The sequence below is a fragment of the Ailuropoda melanoleuca genome, chromosome 1, assembly GCF_002007445.2.
Source record: "Ailuropoda melanoleuca isolate Jingjing chromosome 1, ASM200744v2, whole genome shotgun sequence".
NCBI lineage: Eukaryota > Metazoa > Chordata > Mammalia > Carnivora > Ursidae > Ailuropoda > Ailuropoda melanoleuca.
The window spans coordinates 189,711,843-189,725,380 of NC_048218.1; the positions used below are offsets into that span (position 1 = coordinate 189,711,843).

At 53.8% G+C, this 13,538-nt stretch overlaps 2 protein-coding genes across 12 annotated transcripts in view; one reads left to right on the forward strand and one right to left on the reverse strand.

Moving 5' to 3' along the window:
• The window catches only part of IRF5 (interferon regulatory factor 5), a 10,763-nt gene extending 651 nt beyond the window's left edge, over window positions 1-10,112 (forward strand). Inside the window, exons 1-10 of one of the 8 annotated variants that reach the window (XM_034671836.1) lie at window positions 1-70; window positions 3,694-3,901; window positions 4,204-4,409; window positions 6,435-6,624; window positions 7,065-7,174; window positions 7,635-7,668; window positions 7,846-8,112; window positions 8,359-8,751; window positions 8,837-8,955; window positions 9,262-10,112. In XM_034671836.1, coding sequence (XP_034527727.1) covers window positions 4,215-4,409; window positions 6,435-6,624; window positions 7,065-7,174; window positions 7,635-7,668; window positions 7,846-8,112; window positions 8,359-8,751; window positions 8,837-8,955; window positions 9,262-9,510 — 1,557 coding nt within the window. In that variant the 5' untranslated portion in view covers window positions 1-70; window positions 3,694-3,901; window positions 4,204-4,214 and the 3' untranslated portion in view covers window positions 9,511-10,112. Of the gene's footprint in view, window positions 71-111; window positions 1,074-1,122; window positions 3,907-4,203; window positions 4,410-6,434; window positions 6,625-7,064; window positions 7,175-7,634; window positions 7,669-7,845; window positions 8,141-8,358; window positions 8,752-8,836; window positions 8,956-9,261 lie in introns of those variants that run through there. The other 7 variants (XM_034671853.1, XM_034671829.1, XM_034671849.1 and 4 more) reach the window with 7 other exon arrangements.
• Window positions 10,113-11,961: 1,849 nt separating this feature from the next.
• Window positions 11,962-13,538, reverse strand: part of TNPO3 (transportin 3) — an 83,981-nt gene continuing 82,404 nt past the window's right edge. For all 4 annotated transcript variants that reach the window (XM_002913432.4, XM_019804192.2, XM_019804188.2 and 1 more), the window contains one exon: window positions 11,962-12,277. The gene's annotated coding sequence lies outside the window, so the exon portion shown is untranslated. The remainder of the gene's footprint in view (window positions 12,278-13,538) is intronic.

The following is a 13,538-nucleotide window of genomic DNA, read 5'->3' on the forward strand; positions in this document are numbered from 1 at the left end:
GAGAGCGCAGCTCTGCCCCGCCGCCCGGCCCCTGCTCCCGGGCGCAGCCACGCGGGCGCACCGTAGACAGGTAGGTCCCGGCCGCCCGCGCTCTTCTCCGCGCCCTCCCGGCACCTGCCGGCGGCGGGAGGCGGACTGGGGCAGGGCGGGAGCGCGGGAGGGGTCCGCGTCCGGCTCCGCCTGGAACCGGGGCGCCGGCGGTGGGGGGTGGGGGAGTGCGCCTACTGCTGGGCGCGCCCCTCGGGTCTGGCGGCCTCCGAGGTGCTTCCCACGTCCGGATCAGCGCGGGATGCCCCGCGCCGGCAGCCTGCGTCCGGCAGGCGCCCGGAGAGCCGGGAGGCCCGGGCGGCGGAGCGGTCACCAAAGCCAGCTCTGCTCTTCTCTCCCTCCGTCTCGCCAAGCCGTCTCAAGAATGGGGAGCGCCCGGGCGCCGGCCAGCGGTCCGGCTTGGCTCTTAGAGAGGCGAGCCCCTATTCCCCCTTTCTGCGCGCTTCGCATCCCTCTTCTCCCGGCACCCCTCACCCTTTCTGTTAAGAAGATGAGGCTTAAAGGGCTCGTCTTCCCTGGACCTTAAGGCCAACGGCAGGAATTCGGGCAGAGCCTGTGGGCAGATGGTGTCGGGTAGGGGCGCAGTCTTTTGACTCGCGACGGACCAGGGGCAATGACCCTCCTAGCAGAGAAGAACCGCGGGGAGCAACTCGTGGACGAGTTTCTTTACGTGCTTCCCTCGAACTTCAACACAAAACAAGTACGAGTCTAAAAGTAGAGGGAAAGCGAGATGGCTGTGGCCGGGACGCGGGTAGAAGGTGTTCCCCGCCCCTGCCCCCCGCCCCCCAACGCGCAGGCGTCTCTGGGCAGTCAGGGGAGGGGCACTAAAGGGTGGGAAGAGACAGGGGGCGCCGTCCGCTGGAGGAGCGCTCGGAGAGGCAGAACCCGAACCCAAGCCGCGCCCTGGAGGTGGTTCCGCAGGACTGGCCTGGGCTCCCCGCGCGCCCAGGGCGAGAAGTGACCGGCACCGGCCAGGAAGCAGGCGGGGCCGATGGAGGAGGCCAGAGGGGCAGCGGGGGTCAGAGGTAGAGTCCCCGCCCTCCCTTGAACAATCTGGTCGGGGCGCTAAGACTTCTGTCAAGTCTAGGGAGGCACTAGGAAACCACTTTTTTTTTTTTTTTTTACCTAAAGGCCTTCCTTTGGGGTTTCCCCCTGCACCTTAGCCTTCCCCCTGAAGGAAGCCGAGAGCGGCATCAGCTGCCTCACAGCCTCAGCTTGTCTCAGGATGTGGTCATCTCACCTGGAAGGTGTGGGATTAGGGTCATACCAGGTGCGGGGAACGCTTTGCCTTCTCCCCGAGCTTAGCGTGGGGTTTGCGGGAGACAGTGTGACTCGGACAATCTCCAGAGGTGGCAAGGGGCTTGGTGTTCCTTCCACTAGGGGCTGTGAGCTTCCTCCCCTCCGGGTCCCTGGCGCCCATGGGGTTTCACGCTCCCCAGGTGGTTGGCTCCTGGAACTTTAGGGGCCTGGGGTGAATTGTGGGGCTTCCGCACCCCAGCAGGAGTTCCTGAGCTGCCCTCTAGATGCCTCACTTTCATTCACCCATGAGGACTTCCTCAGGTCCTCAGCAGCCCACACCTCTTTTCCTCATTTCCGTGGAAACTGATGCAGGCTTTCTGGCTTTCCCTACTCTCCAGGGCTCAAATCCTAGGTCTGGGGGCTGCAGAAATGTCACCCCAAGTCCCCAGACCCCTGAGAAGACAGGCCAGGTCAGGCCTGCCCTCAATTGAAAAATCAAGTCCTCACAGCAACGGGGTGGAATGGGGGATGCACTTTCTGAGGTTGTGCGATAGCTTCAGAGGTCCCCTGGGAGTGTGGATGACTACTTCTACCTGGAGGGAAAGTAGGGATGGGGCACAAATGCATTGAAATTCAGAACTCGTGGCATTAGGATAGTCTGAGATCTAAGTCCACCTCTAGGCAGGAGGAAGCCTCCTTGGGAAACACACTGAGCCTAGTCCGGGGGCACCTGAGGCTGAAGACCTTTCTTTGCCCTGCTGGACACCCTCCTTTGGCCCTGGCTGGACACATTATGAGAGCCTCCTCTCCATACTCTGCTCCTTAGACCATCCAAAGTGATTGTACGTTACTGACCTGAGTAATTTCAAAATCTTTCTCCCGAACAGCACTGCTGAGCCAGGCTAGGCTGCAGGACTCACCCTGACTTCCTCCTTGTCCTGGGCAGAGGAGGAGGGCTCTGTGGTTTCCCAGCTCCACCACCCCACGCACAGCAGTGGGCCTGACCATGTGGAGGGGTGGTCATCAGGGTAGCTTGCCTTCTCCTCTGGGTCGACAGAGCTTTCTTCCGTACACCTCCACTTAGCCACGATTGGTAGCTACTGATGACTATCACTGGTCTGTTCTAGAACCAAGGCCTCTAGGCAGAGGGTGCAGGTGGGAACTACAAATACCAGTGCTGTGAACCACACACAATGTATAATGACCGCCAGCAAGGCCTGGGGACTGGGGAATGAGCTACAGGGTAGAGGATTGAGAATTTGGTCTTGGGGACACGAGTGTCAGTTTCCCCATGTACCTTCCCTCCCCCAGTTCACAGTGAGTCAGATTTCCGAGTTGTCTGGTCTGGCCACTTTCATTTCCCCTGGGGCTGGGCGGAGGTTGGTTCAGAAAGGGGAACTGAGCCACCAGTCTTCTGAGGCCTGGGGACAGGCCTGGGGGCTCTCCCACTCTCCCTGTCCTAGCCCAGAGCTGGGCACTGCTCTGAGGAGAGGCCTGCAGATGGAGACTTCATAGCAGCGTGGAGGTGGTACTTCGCAACTCCAGCCCCAAAATGCACTGGGCAGGGAACTTCTGGGGAAACTGAGCCCCAAGCAAGCCTGGAACGATAGGGTCCACACCTGACCATCTTGTTCCGATCTCCCATCTAAGGCAGGTCCGGAAGTCCACCTGGGCTTGAGTACCCCCAGAAGCCAGTTGCTCCCAGGCCTAGCCTATTTGTTGCATGGCTTTAGCTGTTAAAAAGTTCTTTTTCAACCTGGGGCTACTTTGTCTCGGTGGAGGCTGTCCAGGTGTTGACTCAAACCCTAGTCCTTTTGTCACATGGTGGTACCGCCAACGTTAAGGATAGCTCTTGTCCCTATCCACCGACCCAGATGTCCCATTTCCTTTAGCCATTCCTTCCCTGACAGGCCTGCCCCACCGCGGACCCTTCCTTGCCTGTCACAGCCCCAGCGGCCTTCCTCTGACCTCTGGTCTCACCCCACTCTGAGTCAGAGGAGGATCCTGGAGAGAGCAGGGCTGGTGGGGGGAGAAACAGCTGGAGGACAGAATCGTCCAGCACTTGGGGTATATCAGTTGGCTGGTATTTCTTAAGTCCCACTTAAGGCTGCTGTCCTGGTGATGCAGGAGGGAGACCGAGGGGGCGGATGGGATTTCTCTCAAGATGTCCAGCTGTGGGGAAGCTTCATCCTTGAGGGAAACTGAGGAGGAAAGGAAGCTCTGAGGAACGGGTGGTGGGAACCCTCTCTCCATTCACATGCTGTGACTTGCTCTTCAGCCAGGTTTCCTAGAAGGTGATACAGTGAGGGAGTTCTCCGGACGAGGAGAGGGGGGGCAGAAGGGAGGGAGGGAAGCAGGGTGGGGAGGAAGAAAGCTGAGCAAAGAGGTGGAATGGGCTGGAGACAGCCTCCAGCCTGACCCCACAGGGAACTCTGGAGGACACGTCACACCAGTTCGCTCCACCTGAAGCAAGGAGGCTGGCTTTTTGTCCCCGCATGTCCATCATTCATCAGCTGTGGGCTGCCTAACTCTGGAGTGAGGCAGCAGTGAGCAGCTCTGTACCTTTGCGCCCCGTTCCAGCCTCACAGCAGCTGGGGAGTCACTGCCCCTTCTGGTAAGGCACGTCTGGGTGGGGCACACATAACATCCACTCTATCTGTAAGCCCCCGCTTTCCCCCCCACCTCCAGATACAAAGCACAGATAGAGAGACTCTGTGACAAGAAGGCTGATGGTTGGAAAAGGGAATTGGCTGTGAGCATCTGGGCAGACCAGAGACACTCCAGCCCCCAGTGCTGGGAGGAAGAGAAAGCCATACTGTCCCTGGCTTGGCCCCCTGGGTACCCCCCCCGCCAGATCCTCCCACTGCAGGGAGAGTCTGTCTGCAAATCTTCTGATGACCCCCTCTTTGCCCACAGACCCCTTTGCCATGAACCAACCTGCCCCCAGGGCACCCCCTCCTCCCCGCCGCGTGCGACTGAAGCCCTGGCTGGTGGCCCAGGTGAACAGCTGCCAGTACCCAGGGCTGCAGTGGGTCAACGGGGAGAGGAAATTCTTCTGCATCCCCTGGCGCCATGCCACGCGGCACGGCCCCAGCCAGGATGGAGACAACACCATCTTCAAGGTAAGCTCTGGATGGGGGTTACTGCCTGGACTTCCCGGGCACCCCCGCCCTAGAAGAGGGTCCCCATACATCTCCAGCTGACCACTCTCCCAGCTGCCTGGCTGCAGGCGACCCCAGGCTTGGACCAAGGGGACACAGGCATACCCCCAGCTGTGCCTTTTTTGACCTCTTGCCCAGAGCAAGGTGGGCACTCCCCCAAGGAGAGCTTCCTCCTCCTCCCTTTTCTTGTCTCGTTCTCATCACCCATGGGTGTGTGTGCAGTGTGCGTGTTTGGTGTGTACAGTCTCTAAAAGGAGACCACAGAATGTCCCACTGATGTGAACACTAGGAGCTAACTACTATGGATATATATATAGATATCTATATATCTATATATATATATTTTTGCTTTTATTTTCCGTTTTCTGTATGTGTGTCTATAAAATTAAAAAATGAAATCGGGGCGCCTGGGTGGCACAGCGGTTAAGCGTCTGCCTTCGGCTCAGGGCGTGATTCCGGCATTATGGGATCGAGCCCCACATCAGGCTCTTCCTCTATGAGCCTGCTTCTTCCTCTCCCACTCCCCCTGCTTGTGTTCCCTCTCTCGCTGGCTGACTCTATCTCTGTCGAATAAAGAAATTAAAAAATCTTTAAAAAAAAATGATATCAACCGTATATTGTCTTGTATCCTGCATTTTCCACCCAACATCAGAACAGCTTTCCTCTGCCACAAATGCCACGTCATTTTCAGTGACCGCTGGAGGGGTTAGCAGTTTAGCTATCCAAACCCAGCTTTTGGACACTTCACGTTGCTTCTAGCGTTCCGGTATTGAAGACCCGTTGCCATGTACCCCCTCCAAACTCTTACCCTTTGTGTATCTCAAATGATTTTCTTTGGGGTTAGTTCCTAGAGTTCAACATTGCTGGGTCAAAGAGAATCTTTATTTTTTTTTTTAAAGATTTGGATATGCTTTCCTTAGTCTTTGCAGGTTGATATTTACCCTTTGAAGGTTCTTTTCAAATCTGTTTCTTATTTTTGAATAGGTAACGCAATTCAAAATTTAAAAAGTGTAAAATGGTTTGCAGCCAAAAGTCTCCCTCCCACCCCTGTCTCCAGCCACTCCTCCCCTCCCCGGGGGGCAATTAGTATTGTCAGTTTCCTGTTCATCCTTCCTGAGAGATTTTTGCGCATACATGCAAATGGGTACCTATCTTCCCCCCCTTTTCACAAAATGATAGATGTAGACAAACCCTTCTGTACCTCATATTTCTTGAAGATTGTAACATGTCAGGATATCAAAAGCTTCTTCCTTTTTTTTTTCCTTGCTGCCCCGTATTCCATTCTAAGGATTGGCTGTAATTTAACCAGTTCCGGTTGATGGACATTTTTTCAGATCTGCTTTTACAGCTAGTGCTGCCATGAAAAGCCTTGTAGGTGCGGAATCTTGTGTGGATGCTTCTGTATCCCTAGGATAAATTCCTAGAAGTCGAATCCCTAGGTTAAAGGGAAGAAATATTTGTAATCCTGCTATCAGCCAATTTACCCTCAAAAATAATACCAACAGCTCAATTGTATGGAGCCCATCCGAAGTGCAGGCACAGTTCTGGAAGCTCTGTGGTCTTCACTACCACCCTGTTTGGTGGGCACTATGATGGGGATGTTACAGCAAAAAAGAGGCAAAGTGACATGCCCCTGGCCCACAGCTGGGGAGTGGCCGTTTCCAGATTCAAGCCCAACCCCACTGCAGATCCCATGCTCTTGTCCGCCTCGTGACGCCATCCTCTTAGAGATTGTACCTATATTTACCCTCGCAAGAGCAGTGAATGAACTGGCTTTCAAAGCACTTAGGTTTCCTTTCGTTTGTTGGAGCCCCAAGGGCTGGGAAGGACTGGTGTCCTATCTCCCACCCTGCAGAGGGACACTCAGAGCCGACCTGAGTGTCAAGTTCTCATCGCTCAGCAGTGACTTCCGTTGGCCATCAGGGGCTGGGGCTTTGGTGAGGGCGGAGGTTCTCTGTGGTGGCCTATCTTTTCTTCCTGCCTCAGGCCTGGGCCAAGGAGACAGGAAAGTACACCGAGGGGGTGGACGAGGCGGACCCGGCTAAGTGGAAGGCCAACCTGCGCTGTGCCCTTAACAAGAGCCGTGACTTCCGCCTCATCTATGACGGACCCCGGGACATGCCACCTCAGCCCTACAAGATCTACGAGGTCTGCTCTAATGGCTCTGCTCCCGCAGGTATCAGGCCTGGCCCTATGTGGGCTACCTTGGAGGCTGTTCTGGAAGGGCAGGGCCCCTCCAGCGTGTGGTGGTCAGGGACATGCTTCAAAGTCATAATACCCCAGGTTGCCGGGAGCGGCATACGATGGACCCTGTGAGGGGCCCGGAATGACTTGGCACGGACTAGGCCCCGTGTCTGTCTTCCTCTGCTTGCCCCCGTTCTTGGCTCTTGGCTCCGGGGAGTGTATGTCTAGTGACCTAAGGAGCGACCTAAGTGCCATGTCGGGGAAGTCCCTAGCGTTTCCCGGAGGCTGTGTGGCCTTTCACCTCACTGCTGGGGCAGCTCTGGGCAGGGAAGAAGCCACGGCAGGAGCTGCCCCACGGAGCCCTGGCCCTGGCGGCCTTCCTTCTCCTCCCCCACGGCCTCCCCTGCTTTGTTTTCTCTCCCTGCTTTGCAGAGTCACAGCCCAGTGAGGACTACGCTTTCGGTGCAGGAGAGGAGGAGGAGGAGGAAGAGGAAAACGCAGGCTCGGGACCATTCTTGACAGCGTCTGCCTGCGCTGACGTGGTGGGTCTTGTCAGGGCCTTTCTGCTGTCCTGCTCTGCTTTAGGATGAAGCGGTCCCTTTCCTCCAAGGCCCTGCTGCCCTTTTCATAGCTCTTCTCTTGAGTTTCTTCTTGGGGTCCTGAGGCTAGGAACAGAGTCACCACCCCAAACCTCCTTAGGGCTTTGTTGGTACAAAACATGCCCACACCTCGTCTGACACACCCTCGCAGGAGCTGGGGGAGAGTAGGTACTGCCACGTGTGGAAGGCAGATGAGGACACCAAGGCGCTGAGAGTTCACCGAGCTGCCTGGAGGGCAGAGCTGGGACCGAAGGCAGGGTCTGGCCTTGCAGAGTGAACACCGGGGAATTGCCTTTGTGGTTCTCATGGGTTATTTCTTTAGCATCAGATCAATTCATTAACCTGTCCTCCCCTCTCTCTCTTTGGCCTATTCCCTCCTCCTTTGCCTGGGTCTTCCCTTCAGCTCCAGAGGATGTTACCAAGCCTGAGCATCACAGGTGGGGCCGGGAGGTGGGGTGTGGTTGGGGGCCTAGTATAAGAAGCTGCAGGTCCCCTAGGTACTTGGGAGGGGGCTGAAGGGAGGTTGACGGGGAGGCCCAGGGCTAAGAGTAGGTGGGCCTGGGGGAAGTTCCCAGAAGAGGCATTGAAGCCCTGCCTGTCCCCACCCTGTGTAGAGGCGGTGCAGCCTGGCCCCCCCATGGCACCCTATTCTTTACCCGAAGAGGATAAGTGGCCGCCCACTCTCCAGCCGCCTGTGGTGCTGGGCCCTCCTGCACCAGACCCCAGCCTCCTGGGCCCTGCCCCCGGCGACCCTGCTGGTTTTGGGGAGCTTCTCCCTGAGGTTCTGCCGAACCTGCAGCCTGGGCCCCTGGCTGCCAGTCTGCCCCCCACGGGCGAACAGCTCCTGCCCGACCTGCTGATCAGCCCCCACATGCTGCCTCGTAAGGACCCACAGGAGGGCTGGGCCGGGTAAAGCAGTGCTGGGGGGTTGGTTTGCAAGAAGGGTGGAGGCTGGAGAGCAAAGATGTTCAAGCCAGGCCCTCCCTGGGTGGGGGATGGGGGGAAGGAAGTGGGAGAGCTGACAGATGGCCTGGCTGCTGGGGAGAGAGGACAGAGCAAGTCAGTGGGCTGCAGAGCAAGGAGGCATGGGGCTCACAGACTGGCTGGGCCTGCCCTCTGCCCCACAGTGACGGACCTGGAAATCAAGTTCCAGTACCGGGGGCGGCCACCCCGGGCCCTCACCATCAGCAACCCACAGGGCTGTCGGCTCTTCTACAGTCAGCTGGAGGCCACCCAGGAGCAGGTAGAGCTCTTCGGCCCCGTGAGCCTGGAGCAAGTGCGCTTCCCCAGCCCTGAGGACATCCCGAGCGACAAGCAGCGCTTCTACACAAACCAGCTGCTGGATGTCCTTGACCGCGGGCTCATACTCCAGCTGCAAGGCCAAGATCTGTATGCCATCCGCCTGTGCCAGTGCAAGGTGTTCTGGAGCGGGCCCTGCGCCTTGGCCCACGGCTCACAGCCCAACCCCATCCAGCGGGAGGTCAAAACCAAGCTCTTCAGCCTGGAGCATTTTCTCAATGGTGAGGGACTCGCCTCATGTTCCTCCTGGCTTTCTCTCGCCCAGGGGCATGGTTCTAGCCTCTAAGGGTCTTGATGTTGCTGCAGAGCTCATCCTGTTCCAGAAGGGCCAGACTAACACTCCACCGCCATTTGAGATCTTCTTCTGCTTTGGGGAGGAGTGGCCTGACCGCAAACCCCGAGAGAAGAAGCTCATCACTGTACAGGTTATACCACCGGCTCCTCCCCCGCAAACCCCCACTCTGCTTTGTCTGGAATGTTGCGGGAATCGTGGTGCTCAGCCCTTGCCCCAGGGTGGAGGTTCGGGGTTCTCTTAGCAGCGTGAACTTGGCAGCCAGAGATAATCAAGGCCCAGGGCTGCCCACACGTTAAGTAGCCTTTGTATGAGGTAGAAACCGATGCCTCTTCCTCCTGGTGGATGCAGCCCATCACCTGTCCCGTGGTGGATGCCTCACGCACAACTGGATTTGACAGTCCCGCCAAGGTTCTTCCTGTCCCTCTTTGCCCCCCAGGTGGTGCCTGTAGCAGCCCGGCTGTTGCTGGAGATGTTCTCAGGGGAGCTTTCTTGGTCAGCTGATAGTATCCGGCTCCAGATCTCAAACCCAGACCTCAAAGACCGCATGGTGGAGCAGTTCAAGGAGCTCCACCACATCTGGCAGTCCCAGCAGCGGCTGCAGCCTGTGGCCCAGGCCCCTCCTGTGGCAGGCCTCCGTGCCGGCCAGGGGGCCTGGCCCATGCACCCAGCTGGCATGCAACAATGAGACTGAAGACAGTGACTGGTATAGGCTTCCCAGGTGGCTGTGTGGGCTCATGTGAAGGTATGATGGCCCCAATGGGCACCTGACTGGCTGCAGGGCCCTCTATCTGGGTCTCCTGGAAGAGGATTTGCACCAAGGCGAGGGGAAGAGGTCCAAGTTCCAGGCTCTCTCCTGTAGCATGAGGGAAGCTGGAAGCCAATTTTGCTTTGAGGGCTGTCTCCCTGTATGTGCCTCTCCTCTGCTCACTCTGGAGGAACTCAGCCATTAGCCACAGTGAGCAGATAAATTAACTCCATCAACCCTGGGGGCCTAGTTGAGAGGGAATTGTCCCAGAGTGGCCCACTATTATGGTTGCCCCCAATTCCTAAGGCAAAAAGAACCAAGTGCTGTGGGCCATGCTCCCTCGCCAGGGCATGGGCCTGATTTGATTTTGGGGCTTCCTAGTTTGGGCCTCACTTCCTCACATCTCCCTCCTGAGATAGACAGGTACTTAGGTATCACACCAGATCCTTAAGGCCGGCAGCTACCTCCTTCTTGAGAGTCTAAGAACGTGGGGTAGAAGTGGAATTTAATGTATTTTTCAATTAATAAATACTAAAAACAGATTCAGCTATTTACTTTTTCCGGTACCAGTTGCTTCCATGCTATTCTACCAGACCCTATTTCTGGTATCAGCTGGCCCTCTTTCCCCCAGCACCTGCCCTCCATCTCTGGGGCCACAACAGGAGAGCCTGCCTTTCCAGGCTGATGAGTCAGTGGGGCTCCATAAGCACTCAACTGGCAGGCTTTGCTTTCTAGGAGGAAGCTAGCTGAAGCAAGGGCGTGGCTCTTTAAATGCATGCAGTCTAAAATCCTGACCAAGTCAAACTCTGAGTATAACTGACATTATGCACGAGGTTTGTTTCATTGATTCCAAATACTATATAGAGCTCCGTAGTCAAGCTTATTAGCTCAAAACCCAATACTTTAATATACTGTGTGATCCTATTTATATAAAACTAAAGAAAATGCAAACTAATCTACAGTGACAGAAAGCAGATCAGTGGCTACTGGAGGATGGTAAGAGGCATGAGGAAACTTTTGGGAGTAAAGGTATGTTCAGTATCTCCACTGTGTTAATGGTTTCATGGGTGTATCCTATGTCAGAGCTTATCAACTGTATAACTGAAACGGCAGCTTATTCCATGTCAATGATACTGCAATACAGGTTTCTTTTTTTCAAAGACCAAATACTGTACTCAGTGGGTTAGGAATCAGTCTACCTGGGTGGATCTTGTAGAAAGAATATACGTACCACATTTCTGTTTAACATGCTGAGGGACCCATTCTCTCCCACACTGAGGCTATATGAAAGGATAAAAGGCAGCATGAGGAGTTTTAGGGTGAACTAAAATAAAAGACGCAGGAGCCACTCCCCCGAAATATGAAGGGTCCGAGGCATCCAGAGCAGGGGCCTGCCATTTAAAGCTCCATTAGCAGCTGTCTCCCAGGTCAGAGCTAAGACCGCTCACTCACGCAGTCTAGCTGTAGCATTTCAGAGCTCTGAGGCAGTGAGAGGAAGGAAAAACAAACACTGATTAAATTTTAAAAATTTATTGTTTTCTTTTCTTTTTCTTTCTCTTTTTTTTTTTTTTTGTTGCTGTTGATTTGTTCTTGAGATGGCTACAACACCAGACAGAACAGTGCCCTCGTATCTAACGCCTGTGCAGGGCTGCAACTCCTTTAAAACATTAAGATCTGCTTTGGGTTTCCCTCTCCCACCTCACCCCCCAACGAAGTCAAATAATTTCCACATTTTTTTTTAGTAAAATACAGTCAGCCCTGTAAACACTTTCCCCCATACTCCCACCCTCTTTTTTTGTCCTTTCTTATGTCTGTGGGTGAAAAATTAACTAAAAAACACAAAAATGTTAAAAAAAAATAAAACTTAGAATATACATTTATATCCCACTCACCCTAATTTTGGCTCTTCTCTCCAAGGCTGATGACAACCCAATGTGGATTGGAAACGGATTTAGAGACTGGATAGGGTCAGGGCTGGAAATATACATGAATTTTGGCCCTGGCAGGTCCTGCTATCACTGATGTGACCATGATATAAAACAAACAGGCTCCTCCTTGTCAGAACAACTCTAGAGGTGGGAAGAAATGCTGGGGAGAGTGGGAGAAATTTCTACTCATTTTCATTAAAAGAGGATGGGAAAGGGAAAGTAGGGAGGGTAGGAGAGAGAAAGAGGAAAAAACAACAGGAAACCTTAAGAGATGATCCTGACCCTTTTCTTCCAATTGCAGCTATTTTGTCTGAATTCCCATTTTCCCTAAGTAAATGGTTTTTGTTTCACAAAAATTTGTACTTTTATTGTGTGTGCACATGCGTGTTAGCATGTGTGTATAGGTACGTGTGTGTGCGTGCGTGCGTGTCACTGCTACCAAGTGAACGTTTCAGTTCTGGTCTCAGTTTAGTTTTCCTTTTTTTCCTTTTTTATTTCTTTAAAATTATTTTTCCTTTGAAACAAGTTCACCAGGAAACCAGCTCCCCTCCCACCACGCCGGACAGGCCGCAGCCATCTTTTTTTTTAAACCGCGCTGATTTTCCCTCACACCCCCAAACAGGAACTCCTCAGGACGGCCTCTGAAGGCTGGAGTCTCTCCCTGTCTGGCGGGATGCCGTGGTGGCGGTGAAGGCCCCTCTGCCACAGTGGAGGTTTCTGATTGTGGGACACAGTCTGGTTTTTGTTTTCTTCCTGTCTTCTAATTAAAAAAGACATTCCTGACAAAAGAGAGAAGACGGTCAAAAACTGTGGTTCAGGAGAAAATAAGCTTCTTACAAAGTCAAGGAAGAAGTTTTCGTATTTGCTCAGGTACCTCACTGTGGCCTCTGCCATAAGAACTCAGCAAACAAAACAAAACAAAACAAAAGAAGTTGGAAATTTTACTTGTGATTTCAAGAGAGCTGCTGCTGTAATGGCACTGCCTGCAGTCCTCTTCTCAGTGCGCTGTGGGAACTAGGGATGGTGTGTTGGGGGTAAAGAGTGAGCCAGCAGGTCTGGCTGCCAACCCCAAACCAACCAGAAAGCCTCTACTTTAGTCTGCCTAAATACTGGGGTTTCGAGTTTATTCTGAAGGAAGACTTCGCCTACTAACAAAAGTGTAAAAAACCACTGATTTAGTCTGTATGAAAAGGGTACTAATGAAAGTATGAAGCAGAGTGGTTGGAAGTAAGGACTCTGGCACCAGGATATGTGTTTGAACTGTGGCTCTATCAACTACCAACTATCAAGCAAATCGCTTCACATCTTGGAACCATTATTCCCCTACACAATGGAAATAACACGGTACCTAACCCAGCCAGCCACCTGAGGACTCTCTTGTGCGTACACACAAAACACTCAGAACGCTACCTGACACACAGTGAGGGCTCCATCAGTGTTAGCTATGAGCAGCCCCAGCTGCCCACAAATAAGCCTATGTGTATCAACGTTAGCTATTACCGACGCTGCAAAACTTGAGAATCCCAAAGGATATCACTGCTCACTAAAGAATAAAATTTAGAAATAATTTCTGGTGTGGTGAGGCACTGCTGAAGAGTGCTTTCATCTACTAATACATTACATGACAGAAGCCGCCAGTGACGTGCTGCACATTCACTGAGAACTGCCTCGTGGGAGAAGAAATTCTGCCCAAGACCTCAAAGGAGGGGCGTGGGTGCTTAAGAGCAGAGCTGCCTTTCTTCTCTCAGTCAAGAAACTGGAACCCAAATCCCATTACCCAGTTCTTTCTGCCCTCAGCTAGATTCTTGCTTTGCCTCAGAACCAGGAGTCAAGAAGCACATGGAGAAACACTGGCGATCAGGAGCTAGACAAAGATACTACCTCCTTTCCTCTACCTCTTGCCTTGGGCAGAACCTGGCATTTTCAGTGTTCAGAATAAGCATCTCCGTTCATTAAATCCGAAAGGCCAGTTTTAGGAGAATGGTGTCAACGTAATCATGGTCAACTGCAGGTCAGCACTGTTTTACCAAAGCAGCCAGG